Below are 23,219 nucleotides of genomic sequence, written 5' to 3'. Positions count from 1 at the left end.
CAGGTCCAGCCAGGAAAGCAGAACTTACACCAGTTATTTGTACAAAGATAACTTAGCATGAAGAAATGGTTAATGGGGTGATGGGGAACTGTAAAAGCAAGAAGTTGAAGACACCAAGGTGTCTTGTGGGTAGGGGAGCAGGGGGCGCCAAGAGACACAGGCAAGATATTGGGTCATTAGGACCCAGGAGCTCAGAAGAGGGGCTTCATTCAGGTAGGAGCAGAATTCTTCTTCCTCTTTTTAAATACTTACTTATTTGGCCCATGCTGGGTCTTAGTTGTAGCACGTGAAATCTTAAATGCTGCGTGTGGGATCTAGTTGCCTGACCAGGGATCGAACCCAGGCCTCACCCCTGCACTGGGAGTTCAGAGTCTCAGCCACTGGACCGCCACAGATGTCCCAGATAGGAGCAGATTTCTGAGGAAGGGGTGCAGACTGGCCAGTGCCCAGGCCCCTGAGGGGATGCAGTGAGGCTGCCTCTGGGCTAACCCCTCCAAAAGCTGCAGACTGCTGCCAAGGTGAAGGGTGGCTACTCAGACGACACTGAAAGCAGACGGGAGGAGCAAGACCCCCTTCTTAGTCCTCGGGTCTCCCCCAGTTGCCTAAACTGAGGAAAGTACCTGAGGAGAAAGAAGTAGAGGGAGCCGCAGCCCCCGCACCTCAGGGCAGACAGCAGAGGGTTGATGTAGAGACCAGGGGAAACGGATTCCTAATGCCCTCACCCTCTGTGACTTCTTTAAACACTGAAGGCACACTTCTGTTTCCAGCCTACTCAGTTGCTGAAGTGTGTGCCATTTCGAATTACAGTTCCTGCTGGCTCAGGGCGCACTGTTTCCTTGTGTGTTTTATGATCTATCAACCTATTTAGGGGAATTCTTTGAGGCCTGGTGTTGCCATCACCTATCACCACTAGCTAGTCACTCCAAAGTCCAGTGCTTCAGACATCAACAATTCACATCGTCGGTCTCCCTCAAGGGCATCAGGGTTGCCTGGGCTCTTGCGGGGCAACAGGAGGAGAGTGGCTAGAGCCGGGCAGGGAGTTTAGGTGCCCCCAGCCCCCGAGGGCACCCTCATTTCCAACATCAACAGCTAAGACTCTGCTCTCCCAATGCAGACGGCCCTGGTTCAATCTCTGATCAGGGAACTCAGATAAGAAGAGGGGCTCCTAAAACCACCCTCCAGTGTGACAATTCAATAAGAGGTCTCACAGAACTCATGGAATTTCTATACTCATGGTTTTGGTTTATTACAGGCAAAGGATGCAGATTCACACCAGACAAGGGAAGAAGCACACGGGAAAGACGATTCTAAACACGGAGCTCCCATCACCCTCTCCCTGTGGAGTTGGGATGTATCACTCTTCAAGGTCAGTGTGTGACAGTGTTCGAAGAGGATCACCACCCTCTTCCTTGCAACTTTTTTGTAACTCCAAATCTATTTTAAATTTAAAAGTCTATTTCAAATATTTTTATTGGATTCTCAACCTTCTGAATTGGCATTCTCTGCAGTGCAATCAGTTATTATTACTCTCTGGCATTCAAATTCTGTGATAACCAGGATGCAGGCAGGGGGCTGAACCACATTGAATGGATAAGAAAGCTGTGGTACATATACACAGTGGAATATTACTCAGCTATTAAAAAGAATGCATTTGAATCAGTTCTAATAAGGTGGATGAAACTGGAGCCTATTATACAGAGCTAAGTAAGTCAGAAAGAAAAACACCAATACAGTATATTAACGCATATATATATATGGAATTGAGAAAGATGGTAATGATGACCCTATATGTGAGACAGCAAAAGAGACATAGATGTAAACAACAGACTTTTGGACTCTGTAGGAGAAGGCAAGGGTGGGATGATTTGAGAGAATAGCATTGAAACATGTATATTATCATATGTGAAATAGATTGCCAGTCCAGGTTCAATGCATAAGACAGGGTGCTAAGGGCTGGTGCACTGGGATGACCCTGAGGGGTGGGATGGGGAGGGAGGGGGAGGGAGGGTCAGGATGGGGAACACATGTACACCCATGGCTGATTCATGTCAATGTATGGCAAAAACCACTACAATATTGTAAAGTAGCCTCCAATTAAAATAAATTGTTAAACAATTAAAATTTTAAAAAAATAAAAGAAAAAATGGGTGGCTTTGTGGAATTGGTGTCTCACCCCTTTTCTCGCTTCAGAAATGCTCCTGGTTGTCCAAATCCCACCCATCCTCCCTGGCATCACTCACTCACTCATTCATTGTCTCTCTCATTCATTCGCTCATCCAAGTGGCATTTCCTAAGGACCTGCTGCGTCAGCATCCCACAGTGGATGGATTTAACCCTGGGTCCAAGGACCTTACTGTCTGGTGAGGGGAGTTAAAAAACAACAACAACAACAACAAAACCCACCAAAATTGTTACAATCTGTGATAAACACTAAAATAGATGAGAAGAAAGCTACTAAGAGAGACTTTCCCAATGGTCTAATGGCTAAGACTCTGCACTCCCAATGCAGAGAGCCCTGGTTCAATCTCTGATCAGGGAACTAGGATCCTACGTGCAGCAACTAAGAGCTTGCTGCTGTTGCTGCTGCTGCTAAGTCGCTTCAGTCGTATCCGACTCTGTGCGACCCCATAGACAGCAGCCCACCAGGCTCCACCGTCCCTGGGATTCTCCAGGCAAGAACACTGGAGTGGGTTGCCATTTCCTTCTCCAATGCATGAAACTGAAAAGTGAAAGTGAAGTCGTGCAGTCGTGTCCAACTCTTCGCGACCCCATGGACTTCAGCCTACCAGGCTCCTCCGTCCATGGGATTTTCCAGGCAAGAGTACTGGAGTGGGGTGCCATTGCCTTCTCTGGACAAACAAATAAATAAATATTTAAAAAAGAAAGCTACCAAGAGACAATGAACTTTACTCTGGGGGCTGGAAGAAAACTTAAAAGCTCATATGGTATTAGAGAATAATCTTGGAAAAATAGAAAGATCTTGCCAGACAGAAAAGAGAAGGAAGAGTTCTCCAAGTGGAGGGAAAGCAAATGCAAAGGCCCCAGGGCACATGCCTACTGGGGCTGATCTGGAGGAAAGGCAAGGAGGAATAATACTTTCTCAGGGGATCTCTCTGGAGATCCAGTGGTTAAGACGCTATGCTTCCAAAGCAAGGAGCACAGTTTCGATCCCTGGTTGGGAAGCTAAGATCCAACATCACACAGCACACCCAAAAAATAAGTAAGTAAAAAATTTTAAAACTTATAATATTTTCTCACATTTATTTAGCTCCTGTTCTGTGTCAGGCAGTAGATTAGCATATGTTTTCATTTGCTATGGTTCTGTAACAAATGACCCACAAAAGTTCTGGAGGTTGAAAGCCTGAAATTGGCTCTTACGAGGCTAAAATCCATCTGCGTTCTGTGGTCTGCAGGCTCCTTGCCTTTTCTAGCTCCTGGAGCTTGGCCAGAGACCTTGGCTCCATGCCCCTTCCTTCATCTACAAAGCCGGCAATATAGCATCTTTGATCTTAATCTCACTTGAACCTCTAATTCCATCATATCAAGTGTATAACTGTGGGCCAGATACTGCACCAAGGGCTTTGTTTATGTTATCTAATTTAATCCTCCCATGTCAAGAGGATCATTTATCCCCACTTTACAGATGAGGAGACCAAGGCTCTGAGAAGTGTACCAGGATGGCCCAGGGGTGATGAGCCTTCTGTTGTGCTATACAGTCTAGCTGTCATGGTTGGATGCCCTTGGTTGTCCTAGAGGACATTCTATTCAGATGAGTAACATCACCAAACGCAGTGGTTCTTTGTGTGTGTGTGTGTGTGTGTGTGTGTGTTCTGTTAGTTTGCGTTGTTAAATTTTTTAATTTTTGTTTTTTTAAATGTATTGTGTTTGCTTATTTTTAAATTGAAGGATAGTTGATTTACAATGTTTCAGGTGTACAGCGTAGTGATTCAGTTATACATATCGAACGTACTGTTTTTCAGAAATAGATCCACAGACATAGAAAACAAATTTATGGTTACCAAGGGGGCAAGGGGGAGGGATAAATTAGGAGTTTGGGATTAACATATACACATTGTTGTTGTTTAGTTGCTAAATTGTGTCCAATTTTTGCTGACCCCATGGACTGTAGCCTGCCAGGCTCCTCTGTCCATTGGATTTCCCAGGCAAGAATACTGGAGTGGGTTGCTATTTCCTTCCCCAGGGGATCTTCCTGACTCAAGGATCGAACCTGAATCTCCTGCACTGGCAAGCACATTCTTTACCACCGAGTCACCAGGGAAACCCCAACATGTAGACGTTCAGTTCGGTTCAGTCGTTCAGTCATTTAGTCGTGTCTGCCTCTTTGCGACCCCATGGACTGCAGTACACCAGGCCTCCCTGTCCATCACCAACTCTTGGAGTTTACTCAAACTCATGCCCCTTGAGTCGGAGATCCCATCCAACCATCTCATCCTCTGTCATCCCCTTCTCCTCCCGCCTTCAATCTTTCCCAGTGTCAGGGTCTTTTCCAATGAGTCAGCTCTTTGCATCAGTGGCCAAAGTATTGGAGTTTCAGCTTCAACATCAGTCCTTCCAATGAATATTCAGGACTGATTTCCTTTAGGATGGATCTCCTTGCAGTCCAAGGGACTCTCAAGAGTCTTCTCCAACACCACAGTTCAAAGGCATCAATTCTTCAGTGCTCAGCTTTCTTTACAGCCTAATTTTCACACCCATACATGACTACTGGAAAAACCATAGCCTTGACTAGACAGACCTTTGAGGCAAAGTAATGTCTCTGCTTTTTAATATGCTGTTTAGGTTGGTCATAACTTTTTTTCCAAGGAGTAAGCGTCGTTTAATTTCATGGCTGCAGTCACCATCTACAGTGATTTTGGAGCCCCCCAAAATAAAGTCTGCCACTGTTTCCACTGTTTCTCCATCTATTTGCCATGAAGTGATGGGGCTGGATGCCATGATCTTTGTTTTCTGAATGTTGAGCTTTAAGCCAACTTTTTCACACTCCTCTTTCACTTTCATCAAGAGACTCTTTAGTTATTCTTCTCTTTCTGCCATAAGGGTAGTGTCGTCTGCATATCTGAGGTTATTGATTACTATACATAAAATAGATAACTAATAAAGACCTACTGTATAACACAGGGCACTATACTCAATAATAACCTATGAGGGAAAAGAATCTGAAAAAGAATATATTTATGTATGCTGCTAAATCTCTTCAGTCGTGTCTGACTCTGTGCGACCCCATAGACGGCAGCCCACCAGGCTCCCCCATCCCTGGGATTCTCCAGGCAAGAACACTGGAGTGGGTTGCCATTTCCTTCTCCAATATATTTATGTATACATACATATATATCGGAGAAGGCAATGGCAACCCACTCCAGTACTCTTGCCTGGGAAATCCCATGGACAGAGGAGCCTCGTAGGCTACAGTCCATGGGGTTGCTAAGAGTTGAACACGACTGAGCGACTTCACTTTCACTTTTCACTTTCATTCATTGGAGAAGGAAATGGCAACCCACTCCACTGTTCTTGCCTGGAGAATCCCAGGGACAGAGGAGCCTGGTGGGCTTTCGTCTATGGGGTCGCACAGAATCGGACACGACTGATGCGACTTAGCAGCAGCAGCAGCAGCAGCATACACACACACACACACACACACACACATATATATATACACCTATATATATATAACTGAATCCCTTTTCTTTACATCTGAAAGTAACACAACATTGTAAGTCTACTATAGTTCAATAAAAAAACAAAATAAATAAACAAAACCATTCCAATAATCAGTTCAGTCAGTTCACTCCCTCAGTCATGTCCGACTCTTTGTGACCCCATGGACTGCAGCACGCCAGGCCTCCCTATCCATCACCAGCTCCTGGAACTTGCTCAAACTTACGGCCATCGAGTTGGTGATGCCATCCAACCATCTCATCTCCTCCTGCTTTCAATCTTTCTGACTATTCCAATAGTCAGAAAGCCTTAAAAATAAACAAAATGTTTAAAACAAAAAATAAAATGTATTATTTTAAAATAAACTCTTAATCTTGCAACCATTGTAGACTTACAGAGGAGTTACACAAGCAGTCTGGAGGGTTTCTTCTACTTCTTACCCAGTTTTCCCCGTGTTATCATTTTACACAACTGCGGTGGCAACATTGGAACATTATCACTGTAAACTCCAGACTGTTTTCGGATGTCACCAGTGTTTCCACAAATGTCCTTTTTCTTTTCCCGGATCCAGTCCAGGATACCACATTGCATTTAATCAGTTTGCTTTCCACAGAGATGCCCTGGAAGCTGACTGGGGGACAGATTGATGTCAACAACAACCGTAGCCTCTAAGAACCAAGTGCCACGTGCCTGGCACCATCCTGAGAAGCACGTGAGTTTCTCTATGCTCTCACAACGATGACAGGTGACATCACTTCCTCCGGCTTGTGCTGAGAAAACCAAGGCACAGGGAAGTTCAGACACTCACCCAAGAGGAGTGAGAAATCGGAGATGGAGGATGAAGACCTGGATGAAAGGGACCATGGGGTGGGGGAGGGGAGCATCTCAGAAGTGGGGGTCGTGGTGAGGGTTGGGGGTGACCGCAGAATACCAGTGGCCCTTCCCCAGGCCCCTGCAGTGGCTGTTCCTGCTCCTGCAGTGGTCTTCCCAGGGCTACCTGACATCGCCACTGTCATCCGATCACTTCCCGATCACCTGCTGTATGTTGGGCACCTTGCTAAGTCCTGGGCACAAGTGGAGACAGGTGCATACAGGTGAAAAGGAACCTCTGGGGGGTGGTATGAAGAAAACATGGCTAGAAGGCTGTTCCATGAGGCTTCTGGGACGCCAGCTTGTCAGTCAGGCTTTTCCTTCCCAGCACTTTGGCGACATGCAATCACTTATTTATCTGTGGCCTGTCTCCCCACTTGGAGAAGGCAATGGCAACCTACTTCAGTACTCTTGCCTGGAAAATCCCATGGACGGAGGAACCTGGTAGGCTGCAGTCCATGGGGTCGCAAAGAGTCGGACACGACTAAGCGACTTCACTTTCACTTTTCACTTTCATGCATTGGAGAAGGAAATGGCAACCCACTCCAGTGTTCTTGCCTGGAGAATCCCAGGGATGGGGGAGCCTGGTGGGCTGCCGTCTATGGGGTCACACAGAGTCAGACACGACTGAAGTGACTTAGCAGCAGTCTCCCCACTAAGACACGAGTTTCATGGATGATCCATCCCTGATTTGAGCTTCTAGCAAAGGCCTGAAGCAATCCGTAGAGGGATGAGTGGAGGAAAGAAGGAAGGAATGGAGGAAGGCAGGGTGAAAGGGAGAGAGAGAGGAAGATCCTGGGTCACCAGGCATTGAAGTTTCAAAACTAGCTCATACAGGGTTGTTGTTTGGTTGCTAAGTCATGTCCAAATCTTTTGCAACCCATGGACTGTAGCCTACCAGGTTCCTCTGTCCATGGGATTTCCCATGCAAGAATACTAGAGTAAGTTGTCATTTCCTTCTCCAGGGGATCTTCCAGACCCAGGGATTGAACCCATGTCTCCTGCATTGGCAGGAGGGTTCTTTACCATTGACCCACCAGGGAAGCCCAGCTCATACATAGGACTTGTTAAAACTCATGTACCTCCAAACTGGCCTGGATGGAGGTAGGGGTCATACTCAGAGTTGCCCCACATCTTTGCAAACAGGAGTGCAGTTGTATGGCCTAACCCTTATCCAAAGAAGTGGACCCTCCAGGCTTAGGCAGGAGGATTCAGGAGGGGTTGTCTGCTCAGGGAATGGGGTGGTTGTTGGGAGGTGCAGAGGAAGGAAACCAATGTTTTTCTCCCTTTGCCCCCATAAGTAAACTCGCCCCGCCACCCTGAACTCCCTTGGTCTCTCATTCCTAACTGGGAGCAATCAAAGAGGAGATGGATTCATGGTCCCCATCTCTGTGCCTGGCACATAAAAGGTGCTCGTTACATGTTTGATGAATGAATAAAATAATGTAATTAAAAATTTGAAGGGAGGTGGGGGAGAAAGTCTTTTCCATCCTTAGGCCATGTCCCCAAGCACCCAGAAGGCCACATTTGCATACAAATAATTGATATTCTAATTACAAATCATTTGTATTGATTTATTAACAGATCCCCAAAGGATTTCTAGAAGATAATTAGATTCCAAGCTCCTTAGGGGTTAGGAAGGCATATTTACCTCGCTGCTCCCCCTGGGCCGTGCGAGGAGCGGAGCTACCTGATAAATGTTTGATGAGGACAGGAGTAAGCCTGGTCTTCTTGTGGGGAGAGGCAATAGCCGCCCCACAGACAATTTCCAGTGTGTCTGGGGTTCTGTGGCGGGGGGAAGACGGTGCATTCACTTGTATGTGTGTGTTCGTCTGTGTGTGTGTGTGCGCTTAAAATGTGCAAAGCTTGCTAGTCTCTAAGCCCCAGTGATTTTTCACTGTGTATGCAGCTTTCCCTCCGGAGTCCTTGCCAGGGGGTGGCAGGGGGCTGGGGGTGTTAGACCTTTCTCATCATCTCTATGGGCCTCTCCCCAAGACACCCCAAATAAATAACATTAGTACATTAAGAAAAAAAAAGCAACTAGCGAAGGAAGGCATCAATAGAAAACTTGACAGTTTTCATTGGTCTGATGAAAAACTCTGCTTGCTCTCTGAATGCAGTTTCGAGTCCCCCCCCTCTACTGTCTTGCTGAACCATTGGCCACTCCCCAGGGCCCTCTGAGAACAGAAACTGTGCTGCAGCCCCGGACACCAGGCTCAGAAGAGGAGGATGAGTTCCTGCAGCCTGACTGCCCGCCCTACCCCAGAACGTGGTGGCAAAGCCAGTGGAGCAGGGGCCCCAAGGGGAGGGTCGAGGGAGGCAGAGGTGATGGGGTGGAGGTGTTTGAGATTTGGCTTCTCCATTTTCTTGTTCCTGCGATAGCTCCCAGGAATCCTTAGGGCCATGGATTCTCAAGTGACTGTCATGACTCTGCGTTTTTATCTGGGGGAAAAAAACAAAACAAGTGATTACAATATGTAAAGCGAATGCAGTGTTCTCAGGAAATCTGAATGGTTGCCATAAATACCATCCTTTCACGCTGGGAAAGGTGTGATCCTATGTGGGGCAGTGGAGCCTGTTACCTAGGCCAGACCCCAGTTGAGCAGCTCTGAGAGGTGCTAGGTGTGTGACCTCTGGCAGGTTCCTAAGCTGTGGGCAATGCCCTCCAGCCAATGCTCCGAGAACACAGCTGTAAAGGAATGCATGCATGAGTGCTCAGTCATGCCTGACCCTTTGTAACTCCATGGACTGAAGCCCACCATGCTCCTCTGTCCATTGAATTTTCCAGGCAAGAATACTGGAGTGGCTTGCCATTTCCTCCTGCAGGGAATGTTCTTGACCCAGAGATTGAACCTGTGTCTCCTGTGTTTCCTGCATTAAAGGTAGATTCTTTACTGCTGAGGCACCTGGGTGGCCACTGTAGAGGAATGAGGTGGGGTTATTACTCTCTGTGGCAGGGAGGAGGGAGCTTGCAGAACACCTGAAGGACTGGAGGAAGTAGGGTTTCGCTCGGGGTTAGATGCCACCTGGCATGCTACAGTCCATGGGGCTGCAGAGTCAGACGCGACTGAGTGACTGAACAACAAAAAAATGCTGCCAGGAAGGGGTGATTCCATGATCTGGTGGGGATCCAGAGGGGGCAGACCAGAGCCAGCCTCCAAGTATGAGCAACTGGCAAAGCAGCAGCCTGCCCACCACTCAGGTTAGCTGCGAGAGGTCAATTTGGGTGGGGTTAGACAGTTTTCTTGTCTGGGCTTAGAATGATGACTGGAGTAGATTCTTGTTATTGTCTGGACTCTCTCTGGTCATGGAGTGGCCTGTGTGATGCTGGTGTCCTGTGGAATTCTGCTCAATAAGAGAGAGAGCATCAGGACCCACTGTGAGTGCCTGGCCAGTTCCTGGCCACCATGAGTGGCTTTTCCTTCCCTGTCCATGCCCCATCTGTAAGGTGTGTGCATGATCAGTTGATCAGTTGCTCAGGCGTGTCTGACTCTTATGAGCCTGCCAGGCTCCTCTGTTCATGGAATTCTTCAGTCAAGAATTCTGGAGTGGGTTGCCATTCCCTTCTCCAGGGGATCTTCCTGACACAGGAATCAAATCTGCGTTGATTTGAACACAGGGCCTTCTGCTTTGCAGGTGGATTCTTTACCATCTGAGCCAATCTGTAAGGTGGGGTACAGTCAGTTTCTCTTGCTAAGGTTTGGGGAGGATGCAATGAATCAGTGCCAGGAAAGTCCTTAGTGCCCTTTGCTGGGCACATGGTAAATCCTCAATGAAGTATATCTATGACCACGAGGGTGGCATTTCAAAGAGCTCCCCTGGTCTCTTGTGTTACATCTGGGAGGCTTGTATGCTGTGTGGGGTTGGGAGCAGTGATGTTCCTGGAGATTTTAGTTATTTCAGGGCGGGTTTGTTTTTTGGTAATTTGTAAAGGAAATGAGCAAATACGTCTCACTCCAAGTACAGCATATCCAGGAAACAGCATGAAAAACCGGCTCTTCACGATCAGTGTGTAACTTGGTGAAGACATCCCCTATCCACCCATCTTTTATTCAACACAAGCAAGCTATTCTTTATTTGCAACAATTAGAAAAGGGGGCATGTAGTAAATGCCTTCTGTTATTTCCTCCCATGGGAAAGGTATCAGAAAGAACCAGCTTTATCTCTTAGAAGATTAATTCCCTCATGGGGTCCTCATGTATTTGTGTTGTGATAACGCATGGTGTGTGATAGGGGTCATAAAACCTTGTGATTTTTCATCTACTTATTCCTCCCTGTCCAAGATGTAGGGCTTTGCAGTGGCAGGAAAGTTTTAACATTGGACGGTATTAGTAACAAATGATGATGGATCAACCTCTGAAAGCTGGTACCTGGGAGGGCAGGGAGTGGCATTTATCTTGCTGTGGCCGTGGGCATCAGTGCCTTTGGGCACAGCCACTTTGTCATTTCAGCTGTTCTTGTCCACTTCCATCTCCTCTGTGCTCCCTCCTCACAGCCTCAAAGCTCTCTGGTCCAAACCCTTCTCATTCTGTGCCGTTCTCCGGAGACTGGGGCTATAAGACCGCTTCTTTTTTTTTCATTTTACTTTGCCATTTAAGTCGTTGCCTTTGCTTCATTTTGTGTGAGCCTGTGTACTCAGAGGCATGTGTGGGTGTGTATTTTTATTTAAACTACAGCATTATGAAAAGCAAAGACAAACTTTTATATTTTTTAGGCTGTAATACAGAAACAAGCAAAGAGTCCCTAAAGGGACCATGGTGGAAAAAAAGCAGGCACTGACCCTGTGTGGTTTTGTAACAGGCTATCAGATGCCAGAGCTAATAATAGAATTTGTATGTTTATTGTTGATGCAATTAATAATATTGATTTATGGAGCTTGAGTTCTTGCCATCATTAGCTATTCACAGTAGCCCCATGAAGTTGGCATCACTATCATTTAGCAAATAAAATCACACCGCTGCCTTGCAGAGGAGGTAGCCAGAGTTGAAGCAGTCACTGAGTTGGCAAAATACTAAATGTCTTCGGGTTGGCCTTGGAACCCCCTTCGAAAAACGAGCCCCGAGTCATTCATCTCAGAGAACAGCTCAAGGAAACATAATCTTATTCCATGTCTTGAAATGCTCTCTTTGAGATTACTGGATCCCGAAGCCTGCACATCATTTTAATCCAATTAATGCCAAAGAGTCTTTCCAGGTTGTCTTTCCTTCAAGGTGGCCTGAGGTTTCTTTTTTTTTGGGGGGGGGGCGGGTAATGTGATACACACAACAATCGTCACCGTATTCGTATTCGTACCATAAGAGGCTGTCCTTTCAGCACCTTGAGGTCATTAACAGGCCATCTATAAAAACTGCCACTTGGCTGCCCACGTTCCCATCTCCTGTTACATTCAGAAGCAGATTTGTCTGGCGAGGAGTAATTTAAGACCAGGGAAAAGAAAACCCACAGAGACTCTACTTCTTTAATATGGGGCTATCACAGTGGAAATATCAAACATAAAAATAAAATTAAAAAAATTCAAATACCCTCATTGTTCAGCCACCAAGTCATGTCTGACTCTTTGCAACCCCATGGGCTGTAGCACTCCAGGCCTCCCTGTCCTTCACCATCTCCTGGAGTTTGCCCAAGTTCATGTCCACTGAATCAGCAATGCCATGCAACCGTCTCATCCTCTGTCACCCCCTTCTCCTTCTGCCCTCAGTCTTTCCCAGCATCAGGGTCTTTTCCAATGAGTCAGCTCTTTGCATCAGGTGGCCAAAGTACTGGACCTTCAGCTTCAGCATCAGTGCTTCCAGTGAATATTCAGTGTGGATTTCCTTTAGGATTGACTGGTTTGATCTCCTTGCTGTCTCAGGAGCTCTCGAGTCTTCTTAGTGGCATCTTTTATGATTTTATGGCTCCAGGTATTCGTAGCTGGTAATTCAGGCAGGCCTTCTATTGCCTTGCTGGTAAACAGCACCCAGGTCATTGCTATCACATCTGCTTATTTTTTCCTTTTCCATTTTTCCAAAAAATTACGATGTGTTCTCATTTATATGCAAAGAAAGAGGTGACCTGACCTGGTTGCTGGAGTGGGTGACTGAAATTCCAATGTTGATGATGGTATATCGTGGGCACAGATTTTGTGCCCAAATACCAAGCATTATCCTCACATTTTCATTCATGACCCTACAATTTTCTTCTTAAAAGTGACCTTTCTCTAATGGAGTGGAGCCTTGGTAGCTTTCCCGTTATGTTTTCCATATATTTTATTTAACAGAGGCCTGAAGGTAATAATATTCTACACTGAGTCTTAATAAAGAGAATTCTGACCCTCCTGTCCTGTTTCCCACCTCTTTAACAGTGATACCTGTGGTTGGGTCAGCATGACGCACACATCTTAAAAGATGATCTGCATTCTTACACTGTTTCCTGGAAGATGCTGAGAGGTTATACTGAAAATAAAAAACCTGAGTGACCAGAGGTCTGATTAAAATTATTAACACAGTGATTCATTTTGACAAGGTGTTGGCTGTAAAGTCTTTCTTTTTTCCCCTTCTCCCTTACAAGGGCTTCCCTGGTAGCTTAGTTGGTAAAGAATCTGCCTGCAATGCAGGAGACCCCGGTTGGATTCCTGGGTCAGGAAGATCCGCTGGAGAAGGGATAGGCTACCCACTCCAGTATTCTTGGGCTTCCCTTGTGGCTCAGCTGGTAAAGAATCCGCCCGCGATGCAGGAGACCTGGGTTCGATCCCTGGGTTGGGAAGATCCCCTGGAGAAGGGAAAGGCTACCCACTCCAGTATTCCGGCCTGGAGAATTCTACGGACTGTATAGTCCATGGGGTTGCAAAGAATCGGACATGACTGAGTGACTTTCACTTCACTCCCTTTCAAGCTCCAGCAGTGGTCTCTCAGAAACAGTATAAAAAGGAGTGGTTGTTTAATATTCCTGGTAAATTCTAGAAGCCTGGTGATGCTTTACTTTTCAACCAACACTGACATTTTCAGTGGAGAATCATGTTTTTGGCTAGTGTTACTATAAGCCAAACAACTGAAAAGTTTTAAAGGTTTTGCATTTTAGATTTATAATTTACCATCTTAATGGAAATGTAGTTCTAAAGTTTTAGTGGGAAAAGAAAAATCTGCAATAAACATTAAAATTGCTTAGAAACCTGGGTCTGTGATTTAGTTCCTATATGTTCTAAGGCAATAGCCAGTTGCTTGTGGAAAAATAAAGCACAGTTGCTTTGTGCATGCGTTCAAAACATCCTTGTTTCGGGTAGGTGCTCATTTGCTGCTTCCCCTTTGGCACGGATTTTTCTCTTTCTTGCATCTATAAATGAGACTGGCTTGCATAAGGGCACTATTTTGACAGGTATAACAGCCTAATATGCGGGCTTCCAGGTTGTGCTACTGGTAAAGAACCTGCCTCCTAATGCAGGAGACATGAGACATGGGTTTGATCCCTAGATTGGGAAGATCCCCTGGAGGAGGAAATGGCAACCCATTCCAATATTCTTGCCTGGAAAATCCCATGGACAAAGGAGCTTGGCGGGCTACAGACCATAGGGTATACACGTGTACATGTGTGTAATTTGTTTTATATAGTCATACGCTATACATCCTGCTATTTTTCACTCAGCAATACACACCTTTCCACGTTAATTTGTATGTGACAGTTTATTCCTTTCTGCTCCTTTTCCAGAAACTATGTATAAGGCTGCAAAGACTATTCTATTGTTTGTGTGAATTCTTCCGCAGTATCTCCAGGGGGTGGTGCCTTTAGATGAGGACTGAGGGGTGGGGCATTCTCCTCTAAGAGGCTGGACTGTGTTTCCTTTTCACCAACAGGCCAAACACTAGTTCACCAGCTTGGATGTGCATTAGTGTAGTTTAATACTCTGTAACTTGTTAATTTGCTACTTGTATTTTTGTGTGAATTGTTTTCTCATGTTATGGGTCCTTTCATTTCCCTTTTTGAGGGTGGTTCTTTCTGCATCCTGGACGCTCTTCGTTCACTACAGATAGTAATTCATTCTCTCATATATGCAGCAAGCATTCCCCCACCAGGTTCTGGTTCCCCTTTCAACTCCATCTATTGTCTGTTCTGGTGTATCTGAACAGACTAAGGACCTGTGAGTCGAGCCTGGGTCTGGGGCTCCCCACACATGCAGCTCTAGCTGTGGGTGTAGTATCACCTGCAGCGCTGGAGGATGTGGACTAAAGAACACACTGAATGCGAAAATGCAAATTCCACTGTAAGATACCACTACTCCCCTGCCAGAATGGCTAAAGTGGAAAAGAACATACCAAGTGTTGGCAAGGATGCTGAGCAACTGGAGCTTCCTGTCTCAAAAAATTGGAAGAAATGAAAAAACCCAAACTAATGACAAACAGCTATTTTAACTGAAACAGATGAAGACGATCAGGGAGATGAATTTTCAAACAAATTATATGCGAGGACGTACTCTTTGTTAACACTGTGCTGAATGCCAGTTATACGAGCATCTCCCCCCAACAGTCAAGTGTGCTTGGCTCCCTTTCACCTTCTCATTTTACGGATGCAGGCCACAAAACTCAGAGAGGGTAGGAACTTTGTCTAAGGCCACATAGCCCAGGAAGGGCTAAGTTGAGGCACAAACTCCAGTCTGTCCGTCTGCAGGCTTCTCTGCTCTCTCAGGTTCCCTCAGGTGAACACATCTGCTGTCAACACAAACTCAGCATGAAGCCAACTCTGCTTCTATCTCAGAGGGAGGTCAGAGAGAAAACCAGTGTGTGAAGCTGTGCTTCTGTGGGCACGGCATGGCACCGAGGACATCCAGGCTGAAGTCCACTGTGAATGGCAGTGCTGGCATCTTTGATGAAACCAACCGGATATCAGAAGATGGTATAAAACTTTTTGCTCATGAACCTGAGTTAGTGAGAAAACAGTGTTCCCTCAAAATGCTTGCTGGAGGCTTTGCGGGCCTGCCTCCAGCAAGGTTCCCCCATCTGAACCCTGGAAGGACATGGACAGGAAGGAGGAGGTGACTAACGGAGAGATGCTGGGAGCTGGGTTGATGGATACAAATACCATGCTGCTCACCAGACACCACAGCTACCAAAGTTCTGGTATTTCAGTTTTCAAAAATCATTTTTAAATGACTTCAGAAGATTTAGTTAAGAAAAACACATGATGAAGGACTGGAATGATGCTAAAAAGCTGTAACTCCAGTACTTTGGCCATCTTATGCAAAGAGTTGACTCACTGGAAAAGACTCTGATGCTGGGAGGGATTGGGGGCAGGAGGAGAAGGGGACGACAGAGGATGAGATGGCTGGATGGCATCACCGACTCAATGGACGTGAGTCTGAGTGAACTCCGGGAGTTGGTGATGGACAGGGAGGCCTGGCATGCTGCAATTCATGGGGTCGCAAAGAGTCGGACACGACTGAGCAACTGAACTGAACTGAACTGAACTGAAGGACTTCCCTGGTGGTTCAGTGGTTAAGACTCTGTGCTTCCATAGTGGGTGAGATCCCTGGCTGGGGAACTAAAATCACACATGTCCCAAGACACAGTCAAAAAAAAAAAAAAAAAGGAAAAAGAAAAATGTGTGATGAAGACTATCACAAAGAGAAACCAGTTGAAGGGCAAATATGTTATCTGTAAACATAGCACTTTATTAACAAAATGTTTACACTCGCCTTACAATACAACAAATTTTGTAGTGACTTAGCATGTTATACTCTATAAAAGTTTAGTATAGAATATTCAAGCTGAAACAATACAGTTTAGAAGTATGCCAAATCAACCACCATTTGCAAATGATCTACTACCAGCCTAAACATAAAAAGAAAAATCTTACAACAAAAATCAAAAGATCAAGTTTTCTTTCGTCAGCATCTACAAACAATACAGACACCATGTGGTTTATATATAGACTTAGGTCCAGCCCAAGGTTATGACTGCAAAAATAAAGTCTTCAAACATTCATACAAGCTTGGCAAACCATCATTACAATATTTCATCACAGGTAGTCAAGCAACGCATCATGCAGGGGAGCCATGGCTATGAATCTGGGCTGCTTATAGTGCAACAAGGCGGTCTAAACTGTAAGCAACTTGATTTTTTTTTTTCCCATAATAGACACTATTAGAAAAAGGCACAAATATCTTACTCCTTGCATCAGGTCTTGAAAAGGCATGACATTCTTAGAAGAAATAAGAATTGCTGGTACATCGGCTTAGCTTAATTTTTTAAAATGTCTAGGCTCGTCTATCTCCATATCTCTTTTCAAGACTTTAGGCTTAGGGTTTTCCAAAGTTTAACAAATGTTCTAGTACAAACTAAGTGATAGTTCTGACACTTAACCTGCCTTGTTGCCAGCGGTCGAAAACATTGTGTGACGCGGTCATATTGCCACTGTAAACCAGTACCGCCCATCTCCTCTCTGGAAATACTAGACTTTTGCCCCTAAATTAGTCTGTGTGTTGTCCGACATCACTGATTGCCATTGCCTCTTGCTTTTTCCCCCCCGCCGTGGGATGAGGTGGGCAAATCTCATTGCTGTGACCAACTAAGGCAGTACAGGAGGGCACGTCGCACACACTGAGGTGGTGGTGGGTGCCCTGCGTCTTTAAGGGAGAGCCCGCAGCAAAAAGCGAAGGAGAAATAAGGCAAGAATCACGGCCTCGATCACAAGGAAGTCAAGATGCCAACTCTTAAGAAGGTCAGAGGCGTGATGGACCATTGTGTGAGTGACTCGTAACGTGGGATGATGGAGAGACTGAGCTGCTGGAGGAGAGTGAAAGAAAGAAATCTTTCCCAGGGCCATAAAACTCTGTCTACAAGACACAACAAATGGTTTAAAAACAGAGGCACCCATCGGTGGCTCTGACCAACCAGATGCTGGTAGCTCTCCCCATGCTGGATTGACCTGACACTACGCGCATAATCCATTATTAAGAAAAAGTGTCCTAAACTGTGTAATAACCTCATGGGCAAAGTAAGCGGAGGTATACAAATTTAAGCCCTGCTTTCAAGGTTTTTCCAGTGGGGGTGTGTGTGTGTGTGTGTGTCAAACTGACAATTCAAGTATAAATTTCATGAAAAAATTAATTAATTAAGTGTTAAGCTCCAATGTGAAATCATGGGTGCTGGGTGCTGACTATTTCTGAAGTAGGAGGGGGAGTGTTGCCTGCAGCCCTGACCTGCCCCATGGCAGCTGGGTGCTCAGTGTGGGCTCTGGCCTTGCCTTGTGGAAGAAGGGGTGGTGGGCTTGTCTCTGTGACCTGAAAGGTGGGCACTTCCTGAACAATTTCAATTCTGAGTGAAAATTACTGGCTCTGTGAGTGAAATGCTGTTTTAAAGATGGATTTCTTCTTTAGTATTGCATTAAACCATTCGCTTCCGGAAACAAGAAGTTCCCAAATCAAGAAGTTGCATCAAACCAGTGTGTTTTGTTTCTTTTGCAGGATTAACTAGATGATTAAGGTCTACACTTTAAAACTGCCAACTTAGAGAAGGCGCTTTCAAAAAGCCATCAGTACTATCTGAGGATTTTCCATTAATTAGCTGAATTCTTGGCAATTGAATTCCCGCTCATGGAAAGCTACCCAGAATTTTATTTGTTTCCATTATGAAGCATTTTGATGAGGCACTGGACGCCAGGACCATCCACACTGATGTGAAAATGAACTGGCAATGAATTAAAAAAAAAAAAACAACTCGGTTAAATTTGTTAAGATTCCATGGTTTTAACTCTACTATTGATGAAAAATTCTAATCTTGCTATCTACCTAAAATGTTGAAGGTAATAAAAGGAAAAGATGGAAGATTCCAGATTTTTCTTTTTATTAAACTTCTGAATCCTTTTGTTTGGAAGCCACACGTATTCTAACCTATCTAGAATTGATTATGCTCTAAGAGGAAAGAACACAGACATTAGTTATTTCTGATGGTACAGACCAAAAATTAAAGTTGATCTATGACACTGGAAGTCCTTCTAGATTTGGAGGGTAAATCATTTTCCTTATATGCTATGAGAATCCTGAAGGACAAACTGAGAAATAAGGAGATTCTTGGTTCTATTTATTCCCTTTCTTCATTATGTCTATGAAACTTCATCATAACAGGTCACTCACTTATCATTCTCTTGGACTGAAAAAGTGGAGGCTCCTGAAAAATGTAACACCTTCCTAATTTTTTTTTTGAACTTTCATTTGCACATAAAACAGGACAAATGCCCCAGAATTTCACTAATGTTTCTTGCAAATCGGATGATCACATTGCCTGGATTTCTATTACTGGAAGTTGAGACAAGTAACCTTGCTGTCAAGAGAAATGGGCAGAGGTCATTTCTTTTAGTTCAAGGTCAGCCAAATTCTACTCCCACTTCCCTCTGCTAAAACCATACAGCATCATGTTTATCTCCTGGATAATTCTGTTGCTTGGACTGTTTTTTAATCACAGTACCATAGGAGTTAGAACACATCTCCTAAATATTACTCTGAATCATTGAAACATTTTTGATGGACCATGTGTAAGTGAGAGCAGGTCTATAGTCACTGCCCGACCCCTGAAGGTACATCCTATTTCTTCTTTTAAAAAATACTAACTTTAAAGAGGGAGACGATCTCCTGCAAACAAACAAGTCATGCTGCTGGTCCCTTTACAACAAATTTAAATAAGGAAGGATTTTCACAGGTTTCCACTCTCCAGCTTATCACTGTCGTTTAACTTTCATTACGGAGATGGGGGAGAACGTTTGCAGCCTAATGAGTTGAGAGAGGAAAGGCAGCCTGAATCTGTGGGCTGTCATTACCCCAAGATGTTCTACAGTGGGTCCCTGGTATAGATGAGAGTGAAAGGAATTCCAGTGACTTTTCCCGGGGAAAAGTCTCCTCACTGCTTATACAGGTTCTTGCAGAGACATCTGAACGTTATGGGGGGTCTCGTCTGTCACATATATAACATGCTGCACACGTTATTTCTTATACACTAAGGGGCCATGAATCACGTTCTCAGCGTGTTCTGGAAAAAAAAAAAAGAGTGAAAAGATGCTTGTAAGAATTTATATAACCTCTTTTGAAACGTACTCTCAGACCATAAAGGATGCATTTAACAGTGAACAAATGCCTTTTCAAGCTCCGAGGCTGACAGGCCAATTAGCGTACTGCTGTCTCAATTAAACTTGCCCATTTTAACGTGATGCCGTAAAAGTTTGGAGTCTGACGTCTCCAGGAGTCTGACGTCTCCAGGAAAGCCATGGAATGTCATCTGAGGATGTTTTCATTGCTCTGTCAGGGTTTAATTTAGAAGGTCTTGCAGACCTATGTTCCTTCTTGAGAGCAGAAAAGAAATAAATACAAAAACATAAAGAGAAGTTCTGGAAGTAAATGTGGTTTTCTTTCCCTTTCTACACATTTAGAAATAACAAAAGCTGATAGCCTCAAGAAGGACACCGGCCCACTGAAGAGATGGAGCCTCTGGCACAAAGGGTCCAGTCCTCTCAGATGCAAGGAGGCACCCAGGAAGTGTGTATATAATGGGGGGCAGGCACTTCCCACAATATCATACATGGGTGACAAGGAAGTGAGTTATTTTGAAGGAACCAAACATTTCTGTTGCAACGTGTAGCACTTGGGCCTGACTGTGGCTGAAGAGCAGGTGATGGAGGTTTCATTTAGAACCAGAAGGACTTGCAGTAGGTACTTCTCCCTAATAACTTCTTAAAAGGAGTTTAAGATGAAGGACACTTAATCATACTCCCCCTTTATGTTCTTTTAATCACCAAATGGTAATTAATGAGTTATCACAGAATCAGAAAAACACTTGTGTGAAAGGAGAGTTCTGGAGATCACTGGTTCCTAGGACTGGACGCCAGCAAAGACCTGATTTTCATTTCTCTGAGAGGAATCAACAGACACTCAGAGCTAATGAACAGCTTTTCTCTTTTCAGTCCCCCAAGTTTTTAAAGATGGCCCTGCGTCATAAGAGAACCGAAAGCAGATTTTTATAGATGGGCTCTGTCTCAATTCCTTCACAGCTTTTTCTCATGATAAGAGGAATAAAGGATGTATGAAACATGTATTAAATCCCTGTTTACTCAGGTGAATAATCCAAAGTGGGCTCAAAATAAAACACTGCTTCTGATGTTAATATCCATCCTTGTGCTTCAGAAGCAAACAAGGTACCGGAAAACATCCTTTCCCCTGTTCTCATCGAGTATGGATTATGGATTCTGAGAGCAAGGTGCAGTTGTTACTGCTGAGTATTAAGAAGACATCATGTGAGGTACAGAGCCACGTTAATTTCTGAGACAGACTGAGGAAAATGAGGGCAAGAGAGGCCCCCAAACTGTGTGGGGAGCATGTGGAGAGGACCACGAGGATCAGGAGAAGGCGGCTGCGGGGGCGGAAGGATGGATCGTGCTGGGCTCTGTGCAGCCCACGTCACAATCGGGTGAGAGGTGTTTGGAGGGGAGGCCTCACCCACCAGAGAGGCATGGAAGCGCTCTGCCCACCCTTCCCTGTGCACCCAGACACCATGAAACCAGCCATGCTGATGGACAGCTGTGGTGGAAAAACTGTGAAGGTCAGAGATCAGATCCGTGTCATCTTTTGCTGAAATAAGGGCCACACACGCCTCACCTCTTGGTAAGTCGAGTGTTTTTATTTTGCTGTCATGGAGACAGAGGCCTAGTGGGGGGAATGTCAGGGACCCACCAGGGCAGTGGCCTGATGGCCAGTCCATTTGGATGTATATGAAGTGAAGCCTACCCACCCTGAAGTGTGAAGTGCCTGGCCCTGGAATCACGCACGCTGTCCAAATTCTGCTAATCTCACTGGGGAGGAAAGCTTGATGCCAGGGGAGGAGAGCGTCCATGCACACTTTAAACAAAGCAACATGAGAATGTTCACTACCTACATTCCTTCTATATGATTTCAATAAGAGAATAAACAATTCCAAATGCTCAAGATATACACTATGGGGAAAGGAATTGTTTTTCACTTAATCTGAGTTATAATTTTCCCATTAAAATCGAACCATATCAAGTGGGGGGCATGAAGAAATAACCATTATTTTTAAAAGTTTTGACTGTTCAGTTTAAGGGTAGCTCTGAAAACACAATTTGGTTTGAAATTCAAGCTGTTTCATTTCCTATTTAATCTTGTAAATTTCCTTCCCTTACAATACTCAGGTTGGAAGGGTGCCAGATTAGACCAGGAACAAATTTTCACCAACTTCACTTCAGTGCTTTATTTTTAGATTATATTAAAAAGCTCATTAGGCTCCCTGAGGGAAAAGAGTGTTAACCACTAAGAGAGGTAGGGGAAAATAAGGGAAAGAGACGCGGAATTGTTAACAAGAGAAGCGCTCTTCAAACAGTTGGTCTGAGGCTGCTGTGAAAGCTAGAAGCAGCTTATTTCCAAGACCAGGTAAATGACATGGGCTCAGGAGCTTGGTCTTGTACCCCGAGGCTAGGAGGGACTCGTCAGGCTTCTCCAAGTGGCATCTGTCTGCACGGTGGCTTCCAGATGGGACTGTAGGGGAGGTGTGGTGGGAGGGAAGGCAGAGAAACCCTTGCCAACCCAGAGCCACATGCTCTATGCTTCTGCACCACGTAAAACGTGCTTCAAAGAACTTCCGTGCACGGACTGAGAAACGGGGTGCGCGCGCCAGGCCGGTGCAAGAGTGAATGGAGTGGTAAACAAAACGTAGAATTTATTAATGTATTTACATAATTTATAATCTGTAAGCAGTGGTCTCATAAATATATGACTACAACTTTACATGTGCTAAGCAAGCTGCAGATAACTGTTTCCCCCACCAAGACAGCTCGGTTAAATAAAAAACGGACAGCATTTACTCCACTTTCTGGGCTTCCTCTCTTCTTTTGGAAAAACATGGCTAGTCAGTTTAAACTGAATCTGCAATTCAACATGTTCCAGGCAGCCTCTCTACCACCACCATCTCAATCATCAGAGCTTACCTAAAAAGGTGCGAGTGACGTGCCTGGGGACACGCATGCGACAGGGTCCTGGGCTGCTGCGCCCAATTGAAAGTGCGTCAGAGACGGCAGGGGCGGGTGCTTCTCCATCAGCCCCAGAAACAACCCACGTCAGCTTCAGACGATCGTAACTGCCATCTCTCCACGGTGGTAAGTGCACACATTCTAAATGCTACCATTCCCTCTAACAGTGGCAACGGGAAACCAAGGGAAGGAATGTCTCCACAAGGCTGTTTTTTTTTTCCTCAAGAACCACAAAAGTGCTAATTTTCCCTTTACAAATGTGACATAGAATCTTGACTACAAAGCTACTCAATGATCTTATCCTACCATCCACACAACTGTACATTCCTTCTCAGCAAGATCAGGAGCCAACGATGCAGTCCCTGTGTACACAGAGATTCTTTACAGGACGGAAGTCCACAGACTGACGTATTATTGCTGCAGTCTCCAAAGAGGAGACGAAACCGGTCAATTCCTGTGAATCCTTGTTGCCCGAAGAAGATCCAAGACTGGCAGGTGACCCCCGGAGGCGGGGCCCAGCCCTCCCGAGACCTGTCAGGACCACCTACTTCATCGGGAAGCCCGGGGGGCCGAGGCCCGGTCAGCAGCAGCTCCGCTTTGGCTCCGAAGGCTGTCTGCGGAGTTTGAAGCCCTTTCCGCCAGAAGGTGGGCTAGCGTCAGTGGATGGAATTCTTCGACCT

General features: G+C 45.2%; 1 protein-coding gene across 1 annotated transcript in view; it reads right to left on the bottom strand.

The window, feature by feature from the left end:
• Window positions 1–16,160: 16,160 nt before the first annotated feature.
• The window catches only part of RAB22A (RAB22A, member RAS oncogene family), a 53,480-nt gene continuing 46,421 nt past the window's right edge, over window positions 16,161–23,219 (bottom strand). Inside the window, exon 7 of the mRNA XM_027558999.1 lies at window positions 16,161–23,217. Coding sequence (XP_027414800.1) covers window positions 23,120–23,217 — 98 coding nt within the window. The 3' untranslated portion in view covers window positions 16,161–23,119. The remainder of the gene's footprint in view (window positions 23,218–23,219) is intronic.

This window comes from Bos indicus x Bos taurus, chromosome 13 (assembly GCF_003369695.1).
Source record: "Bos indicus x Bos taurus breed Angus x Brahman F1 hybrid chromosome 13, Bos_hybrid_MaternalHap_v2.0, whole genome shotgun sequence".
NCBI classification, from domain to species: Eukaryota; Metazoa; Chordata; class Mammalia; order Artiodactyla; family Bovidae; genus Bos; species Bos indicus x Bos taurus.
The sequence above is the reverse complement of the archived record's forward strand: the minus strand, read 5'-3'. Positions and strand labels throughout refer to the sequence as shown.